The sequence below is a fragment of the Chlamydotis macqueenii genome, chromosome 5 (assembly GCF_036417535.1).
Source record: "Chlamydotis macqueenii isolate bChlMac1 chromosome 5, bChlMac1.mat, whole genome shotgun sequence".
NCBI classification, from domain to species: domain Eukaryota; kingdom Metazoa; phylum Chordata; class Aves; order Otidiformes; family Otididae; genus Chlamydotis; species Chlamydotis macqueenii.
This window is the reverse complement of record NC_141560.1, coordinates 69,906,871-69,916,205: the sequence shown is the minus strand read 5'-3', so window position 1 is coordinate 69,916,205 and position 9,335 is coordinate 69,906,871. Positions and strand designations below refer to the sequence as shown.

The window sequence follows — 9,335 nt, the reverse complement described above, 5'->3', positions numbered from 1 at the left end:
AACTCTTCATGGTGTGTGTTCGAAGTAGGACTTACGCCAGCGCTTCTCCTCACCCCACCCGAAAGGCTGGGGCTTCTGCCAGATTGGTATGAAAAGTGAAGCGGCCGAGACCGTTGAAGAAAACAAGGAATCGGTGATGTTTGCCAGCACTGCTGGCCTGTAGAGATCTCCCCTGCGGAGGCGGGAGAGAACTGACTGTCGAGATCTCGCTTCACCAGTGCTCTGAGTTAGCAGTTGGGCGTTGGGGAGGTGTGCTGGTAACTGCCAATCTAGTGCACCCGACTGCTAAATGCTTCCTGTGGTTGTTACGCTCTGTACAACACGCACTCGTGGTCCTCTGGCCACCATCCTTCAGGTCCAGCCTGAAGTTCTGTCAGCGTCTCCTGACTCAGATGCTGGCTGTTTGATATTGATGCTTGATTAGGGCTTCTCCTGGCAGGGGAAGATAAGCCTTGTTGAACATCTCTGAATTCAGCATACGGTTAAAAACACAGCACATCCAACACAAATATGTAACTAATCTGGCCTTTTTTTTTTCTTCTTGTGAGCGGAAAAGGCCTACACTCACAGTCTCTTTATAGTTGCGCTGGAGGATTCCTTCAGCATTTTTGTGGGCTTTTGCTGACGGGGTGGTTTAATGGAGAGAAACTTTGGCCACCATTTCCTTGCTGTGACTGAGTCACGCAAGAGAAAAACAAGTGGTGTGCCAGCCAGTGGTGGAAAAAAATAAAAGTTGCTGTGCAAGTTATTCCAGTGCTGGATTTTTTTTTTTTCCTGCCATTGTTTAAAGTAATTTCTCATAATCTGTGCAAAGAATGTAAGGTGGAAGATTCAGGCCAAGTTGGAAATACCATATATTTGTGACGATACAGATAAATGTATCCTCTGTAGGAGGAACTGTGCTGAGTTCCTCATGCGGATTTCAGAAAGGGAAAACAGGTAAATGTTCAGCTTTGGCTGAAGTTCAGTTCCTTGTTCCCAATTTCTCATTGCTAAATTTTCTAGGTGAATTAATAAATGAAGGATTTTTTTCAAGCCTTAGTTGAGTGGATTCTCATTTAATAAGTTGCGTACAATAACTCACAAGCATCTTCTTCTTACATCTTTTTGCTTTTATTTATGGCTTAACCAGAGGTAGAGGTCTGGAAGCCATTTAGAAGATCATCAGCTGAGCTGACTGATAACCGTCTTACCTACTCTGCCACACCAGTAGCTGCCGGGATGGGAATTCCGCCGTAGGACAGCTACGCTTAATGAAAGGTGGGAGGAATTTCACCAGCCGTCGACGCGCTGGAAGGGAGGGATGCCATCCAGAGGGACCTGGAGAGGCTGGAGAGGTGGGCCTGTGAGAACCTCATGAAGTTCAGCCAGGCCCAGGGCAAGGTCCTGCACCTGGGTCGGGGCAATCCCAGCACAAACACAGGCTGGGCGGGGAATGTCTGCATACAGAGAGGTGCAAACGTTTCCGCGGCCCGTTTAAGCATCGCCCGGACGAGGACCGGTCGCGGTCCTGCGCCACTTGCCGGGGCTGGGGCCGCGCCAACGCCGCTGCTCCGCCCCCGAGGGGCCGGCACAACCGGTGGAGGCAGCACCGCCGCCGCGGGCCCCCCCGCGTCCCCCACTTCCGCCCCACTCCCAGCAGACGGCGCGGGGCTCCGGTGCTCGGGGCAGGTAAGGGGCGAGCGGGGCTGCTGCAGCACCGAGCCCTCCCCGCCCGGGCCCGCCCCTTCCCGCAGAGGAAGCCCGGCGACCCCCGCCTCATCGGGGGGCCAACCCTCGTCTCGGCGGGGCCGGGGGAGCGGTGGGAGAGGGGGCGAGCGGGAAAAGCTCGGCGGGGCGGCTGGGCTGGGAAGGGGGGAGATAAGGATTTTTTTCCTAGGAATTAGTCCGAGGGCGGGGTGGTGGTGTGCGTGGGGAAGGGTTTTGGGTGGAAATCCGTGTCTGTGTGTATTTTGACGTTGCCGGGGGTGAGCGAGGCCGCACCGCAGTGCGCTGAGCGGGGCGGGCTGCGGGCCCAGCGGCCGGTCGCCCCCCGCGGGGAAGCGGGAACCGGGGCTCCTGCGGGGGAGGAAAAAAACAACCAACCAAACAAACAAAAAAAAACAAACAAAAAAACCCCGCAGCGACATGACTGGGGACAGATATTGCAAAAAAAAAGAAGCCAGGTTGCCTCTGCCAAGTGCTGGGTACAGGGCATCCCGACAAAGCAAATGCCGCCCCGAACAGCTGCCAAAAATACCCTGGGCCCCACAGGACCGGGGCTGGGAGGCCGAGGTGCCCCTTTTCTTGCGTTTTTCTGCTCGGGGGTTGCGGGGAAAGCGGCGGCAGCCCGGGCGTGCGGGGGGCTCTCTCCCGGGCGGGACTGCGGAGGGATGGTTTTGCTCCACGGCGGAGGCAGTGAGCAGTTCCTGCTGTCGCAGCTGCTGCTTCTTGCTACTGAGATTGTTCGGCTGCTCGAGTTAAAGCAGCAATTTAGAAAATCCAGTTTAGAAAAGGTTTTCTGCTTTATTTCTTTTCCTCTATTATTATTTTTTTTTTAACTAAAATTTTCCTGTTGTCTCATCTCTTTGTCATTGAGGAGCACATAAAAAATGACTCATTTTCACCAAAAAAACCCACCCAGATTGGTTGCAATCCTACCGTCAAAGCTCCTGTGCTTTCTGTCATGGCTTTTATTAATCTGCCTCATCTTTATTCTGGTCATGACTTGCTCTTTCGAAAAGGCAAGCCAAACCGTTTCAGTCTGCTGACGGTGCTGCGCGGCCGAGGGCTGCTGGAAGATGGAGAGGTTCCCAGGGAGATTCTTGTTGCTGTCCAGAATGGCTCTCGCTTTAATCGCCAGACTAACGGCAACTCCTGCAGATTCACGTCAGTGTGGGATGAGCCTCTGGTCCTGAAAGGCTTCTTACAAAGTTGTTTACGCTAGAAAATCATCTCATCCTGGATGTTATGCGTTTGTTTTTCTCAGTTTTCCAGCTCAACAGTAAGTCGTACAGACAGGAAAAAAAAATAATGAGGTATTTTTGTTTGGGTTTTTTTTTCAGTAGGAAAATTAACTAGACTTAAGGTTGAGAAGGATTTCAGTATTGTTTTACTGTGCAACCATCTTTTCAAGTCCAAAGTCAGTCTTCTGGGAGGAAAAAAAACCACTTCATCCCAACATGATTGTGGTCTGCCACGCTAGACTTCTGGCTGCATATAGAAATAGCTTCCAGCAGTGGTAAGAGGGTCAAGAGCAGCAATGTGACTGTTCACTGCAGTCTTATCCTAAGTGAAACTTCTTACCTGGATGCCTGTAATTCTTTAGGACTCCAATCCCACTTGGAATTTGAAGACAAACATGAAATCATGCCCTCCTAGCATGAGTATGGTCCTTCTCTCCCCCGAGTCTGCTTGATCCCCCCTGTATTCTGTCTGAAGAGCCTGCTCTCTGCAACAGCAGAGATTTTTTAGGAGGGGATGCTGTTTGTAGTTCAGACTCTGTGTGCAGAAGTCGTATTTGTAACTCCTGCTTTGGAGTTGCCTACATTAAATTCTGGTTTTCCTGTTGTGGAGGACTGGAGCCATCCCTTGGTGGGTTATTGCATGGGTCAGGACCTCAGTGAGAGGGAGAAATTTGGGGAGAGGAGGGGCAGAAGCCCCCTCAGTGCAGACAAATCTCTTGCAACCCCATGAGGGAGAAGAAAGGAGCACAGCCTGGCTTCAGGGTTACTGGGGAATTGCTGTAAAAGAGAAGGTACTGGAGACCTAGATGGCCTCTCTCTTTGTTAGGTGCATTTGTAGCTGTCAGAAATAGGGAGTCCTGTTGAATGGTGTAATCAGAGAGGAGAAAGGAGAGCGGTCTACAGCCTGCCGGGGCTCAAATCTCAGTTCTCAGAATAAAAATCCTCTCTCAGAAAAGAGCTGGGTACGTTTCTGTCTTCTCTTTCACTGGTTTTCCTGGCCAACGCCTTCAGTTCCGTACCGAATCAAATGTTGAAACCTCGATTCCTCACCGAATATTTTGCTGGTTTTGTGTTGCTTTTAAATAGAATAAGCATGTAACATCTATTTATGCCTTCAAATTAGGGAAGAAGCATAATCAAGATGAACTGCATCCTGGTAACCGTCTGCATTGTGCTGGTTGCTTTTTGTAGTTCCGGTGAGTACAAGAGATGTGCTTTCCTGATGTAATGTTGTGCCAGGGGCTGAGGAAATCGTGGAGAACATGTCAGAGAAAGAAAAATAACAAGAAAGGCTTGGCTTTTTTTAATACCGCTTTGGGGGGATGACGGTAACCATTGCAGAAGAGAGAACTGGGTGCAGGATATGATGGGGCTTAACACAACAAGGCTGTTGTGTTTTGCTGCTAGAAGGTTGGATTCCTGTTGTGTAAATTGGAAACTGGGTGTATAGCATGAGAGAGAAAGGAGATGAAATAAAAAAAGGATAGAACAAAATTCTGCTGAAAGTGTCCCTTCTTGCCTGTCCTTTTGGAAAAGGCAGTCTTTAAGAGTAGATAAAAGAAGCAAACAAGATATTCTGCAGGGACGTGAAGATGAGTGTTTTTAAAAGCGATGTAAGTCCATGCTTCGAAATCTTCCTTTCAAAACTGCCAGTCTCAGTTTGTACACTGACAAACGCTGGTAAATTCTACCTTGAGTCTAACAACCAGGCATATGTTTTGGGGCAGTTAGATGCAGATAGTGATTGTTCTTTTTTTTTTTTCTTTTTTTTCCTGCTGCTACTGTTCCAGTACTTTATTATTCAGTAAAGATAAACCCTTGTCTTCTCAGGTTATGCCCTAAGGTGTTACCACTGCGATAACAGCCCTTCCTTGTGCAAGACCAATAGTACTTGCTTGGCGACTGAAGACACTTGCTTGCAGATGAGATTTGGTATGTATACTGCCCTACAGACCTCAAATAAACACGAGCAGATCGGATTTCGTTGCCTGGACGCTTCTGATCTGGCCTTAGCATGCATTTCTTCGCCTCGCTCGAAGGAAGGTTGTGAACACTTTTGAAGGTCGTGCTTATATCCAAGCAACTGATAAACATGATGGTGATTTAGGATGCTGATTTGTAATGATTATAATGATGATTTAGGATGCTGATTTATACTTGGACAAGCATATACGCAGGTATCTGTATATCCAGATTTAAAACAAACAAACAAAGAACCAAACTACACTACAAAAACAAACCCAGAAACTCACCACCCAAGGGAGCTGGAAAAAAATAGCGATGACTTTACGATACAAACCCTTTGCTCTCAATTTGTTACGCTTAAACAACAGATAAAGCACGTGTAGCCCACAGAATAAACCTGGAGATAAAGACTCAGTCATTTAGGAATTAATGCTGTTAAAATAAATTTTTTCCTGAGGGTGAAGTCACCTGCATCTTAGGAGGATGGTCAGGGATACTCAGGGCACAGAGTTACTGTTCTAGTTGTTAAATAACATTTGAGTAACTCTTACTACCGGTGACGGGAGTTTCATTGGAAAAACAGAAGCACTGAGTCAACTGAAATGATCTCCTGCTTTCCCACGCGGTTCGCTCTGCTCTGGGAAGGCTGTTGGGTTGGCTTTGGGAAGCGGGATGGGGCGGCATTGCTCGGTTCCCCGGGATGGTCCGTGCTGGAGCTCATGACTGGGCGCAGAGGATGGGAGCTGCTAGCGCTGCTGGGCCAGGATGCTGCTCTCTGCTGCTTGCATCCCAAGGAATTCTGTCTTTGGCTATTTCCCTTGAGCCTAAACTTCCATGAGCACAACCTCTAGGCTTTCAGCGCGCGTTATCTGGGATGGACTAGGTGGTGAGGCGCCGTCCTTCTCCGTCAGAGGAGGTCTCACTTGTATCTCCCAGTGGATCATTTGGACTGAACTGGAAGCACTGGTTAGCTTGAGCTAGAAAGCTTTCTTAAACTCTAAGAGGTACAAGGGAGTGCCGTGGAGGCAGGACCGTGGCTTGCTATTGCTATTTGCACTCCTAAGTTCCTAGTGAAGGCAAATTTGGAAACTTTTAAACACTTGAAAAGAAGCTTAAAAAAAAAAAAGCAAGTATGTAGCAGTCTAGGCAGTGATTCTCTCTCTACAAAAAAAAAGGTATTGCTTTCAATGTTCTCTTAATCTGTTTAATTTTTTTTTTTTTTTTTAGGTAAACTGAGAACTTCCTCCTGCTGGAAGTTATCCCAGTGCAATGTGAATGATATTGCAGAGTTCTTCCAGTTGGATAATTTTGAATTCTTTTGCTGCCAGCACGACTTGTGCAACGAGAGCGCGATTACTGCGGTTAACAAAGCAGCCTTGAGTATTGCCTCTGTAATGACCATGTTGTGGGTGCTCCTGTAATAATCCTCGTTTGTATGTCGTGCTTTCAAGGTGAAATTCTACAAAATCATCAACCCTTTCCCAAATTGTACTTCTCGCGTTTTCCTAACGATGGGCTGAAACATTAACTTTTAATTTTAAATTCTGTTTCCCAAGGTTCCAGCTGTTAAATCACTGTCACCACTCATGGGAAGGAGACGTGTGTTGTTACCAGTCGTAGGGAATTTGGGTGTTTTGGTCTGCCGTGTTCGTGGGAAAAAGACCTTGTTCTGAAGTAGTGTTACCTTGTGGAGAGCCTGGGCAAATTTCAGTGGCTGATGTGAAAGGGAAGGAATACTACAGGTTTTATGCTGGAAAACTCATTTCTTACCATTCCATAAATTGTAATTATTTTTGGTTGGGATTTCTGTGGGTTGGTTTTTTTTTGGTGGTTTTTTTTGTTTGTTTGGTTGGTTTTGGTGGTTTTTTTTTTTTGGATGCTCCCTTGTCACACACCAAGCAGTGTCTTTGCCCTCAACACAAGCAGTGTTGGATCAGAAGTATAAACTTGCTGCAGCCTTCATGGAAATATTTCATTTCAACTGATGTAGACTCTTTGTTCCCATTACCATAACATTTTTTTTTTTCTTTTTCCAAGCCAATGATACAACCTTGTAAGTGCTGTTATTTTGGGAGAAAGCATCTACATTTCTTAAACCAAAACCAAAATATAAGCAAGGAACACTTTTTCCTCTTTTTTTATTTCAGTGAGCATGCAGACAACACATGCCAGCTTCTTTTGCAAGCTTTTTTTTTTTCCCTTTATCTAGGATTTTAACTGAGCATGTGCTTTGCAGTGAGTATTTATTAGTATACTGGAAATTGTTTCTAAAATGCTAAGGAATTGCAACGGCACATCTAGTTGATTTTCTCACATAGCTTTTGGGTTTTGTTGGGAACGGTGCCATGTAAACTTAACCCTTCAAGCTTCCACCTAAAAGTATTAAACAAAACCTTGCAGAACTTTATATTTTGACTTTTATGCAACTCTATAAATGCCGATACAAAATATACGTCTATTTATATAGCATGAATGCAAAATACTCGGTTTGTATGTGTAAGAGGTCTGGAGCGGAAATGTTCTGTACGTTGCTCTGCCTCAGCGGTGGGGTCAGACCTTGGATACTTCTCCAGTACCTAGGGACCCTCTCAGTCAGGTACAATCTCAGATTCTCTTTTTTTCTCTTCTGGAGCTCTTGGCACGTCCCTGCAAGAGTTGCGCTCCGTTGCTAATGGTGTATTCTCTTTCTGAGGACCCTCGCTTGTGTTGCGCAGGGTGCCAGCGACACCAGTTCGCCCAGTCACAACAAGGGTGTTACTCCAAATCCGTGATGTATTCTGCAGTGTATCTAAACCATGACATTGGGTTAAGCCTAGCTTAGCCATGAATGCATCCTGAGATCTCCCTGATCACCCGGAACATGGAAGTCATGCTATCTTTGAATAATAAAAATATCAAAAAAGAAAATGTGGAGAGCGTGGTTATTTATTGGGCTGCTATTTACAGCGTTTCCGTGTGAGATGCATCCACGCTTCCCATCCAGAGTCTCTCCATAAATGCAAGTAGACTTCTCTCACTTCTCTGGAGATGGGTGCTATGTGTAGTTGGTTATTTTTGGCAGTGATGATTTGCTTTAGGGAGCTGTTTGATAGGACAAGGGGTGATGGTTTTAAACTAAAAGAGAGGTTTTTTTGGGTACTGCATGTTTTATTCTGCTATGTACTGACTAGATTTCCTTCTGGAAGTCTTGGTTGCTGCTTCTCTCCCCACTACCTTGTCCTTTGCTTTATCTAACCTCTAATATCTGTTTCAGGAGGGAAAACAGATATGATACTCCCCAAGTTGTAGATGATCTTAGCAGAAACTGTTGGCTTGACGCGTGTGGCCAGGTTGAATAGAAAGTATTTACTTCATGAAGCCAGTGAACTGGAAAACAATATTGCAATATTTTCCTCCCTCTCTCACAGGTTAATTTTACTGTGAGCCTTTTGGTGTGCATTGCAAGCTAACAGCTACTGGAATGGTGATTTGATGTTGTGCTCGAAAGAAACAAACAGTCCTTGATTTCCCAGTCTCTTGTCCTTCCATCTTTTTATTTTCCGGTCTCTTGTCCGTCCATCTTTTTATTTCCCCTCTGATTAACAAAAGCAGATGCTTACAAGTTGTTTCTGCACAGTTTTTTTTTTCCGCTGACACACCATTTGTCAAGCTCTTGCTCATTTTAGGTGAAGAAATGATACAACAGCACCGACTCAATACACAGTTAGGGGAAGGTTTCTTTGCTGTGTTGTCAGTGTCTCTCTTTTGATGGCTGGCACCGTTAAACCTGTTTGCTCACCATATGGTCTGCATAAATAAAATATTTGGGTTTTGTTTTATTTTTTAAAGCGCAAGAAGCTCTATATTCTGTCTGGTAATAGTTCAAACAGTCATTTTTAATATTTATTTTTTTCATAGCCTTGAACACTTGCTTGTCTCATCTATCAAATTTCTCCTTACTTTGTCTTCTAGAAGCAGCTTGAGCACTGAATCCTTGTGTTTTGCACTCTAGAAGGCCACTTTTGTAAAGATCAACAGGAACTCTGTTTAATTCTTGTAGTGAGAATGTGTGTAGCACAGTAAGAGAATTTGCAATGGCAACTGCTAAAAGAGCAAACAATTTTTTTAAAAATGACTAGATTTCAAGTGGAAATCATCCCTTTTGTCCCTCTCCTGGGAAAAGTAGATTAGTCACGTAGGCTAATTCTCATCTCATGCCATTTACGAGATAAATGGTGAGGCAAGGTTTCATGTTTTGATGTATATCTGCGTTTTCTGACCGGTGAGCTCTCCTGCAGGATGAACCGCTGCTGTATCACCGTGCAAACGTACCCGTTGCTCTCTGCAGTGATGCTTGAGTGCTGGGTAACTTTCCACCATTGTTTGTTTAGGTTTTTTTTCATTTTTAATTAGCTAAATGGTTTGTTCTGTTCTGAATTAGTGGCA

At 45.5% G+C, this 9,335-nt stretch overlaps 1 protein-coding gene across 2 annotated transcripts; it reads left to right on the top strand.

Moving 5' to 3' along the window:
• Window positions 1-1,558: 1,558 nt before the first annotated feature.
• On the top strand, window positions 1,559-7,817 carry LOC104476271 (CD59 molecule (CD59 blood group)). Of its 2 annotated transcripts, none has more exons than XM_086749143.1 (4): window positions 1,559-1,671; window positions 4,069-4,141; window positions 4,776-4,877; window positions 6,138-7,817. In XM_086749143.1, the coding sequence occupies exons 2-4, from the start codon at window positions 4,087-4,089 to the stop codon at window positions 6,329-6,331; spliced, it is 351 nt and encodes a 116-aa protein (XP_086605269.1). In that variant the 5' UTR covers window positions 1,559-1,671; window positions 4,069-4,086; the 3' UTR covers window positions 6,332-7,817. The 2 variants fall into 2 exon arrangements, with proteins under 2 accessions (XP_086605269.1, XP_086605268.1); XM_086749142.1 differs by lacking the exon at window positions 1,559-1,671 and adding an exon at window positions 2,014-2,274.
• Window positions 7,818-9,335: the final 1,518 nt, after the last annotated feature.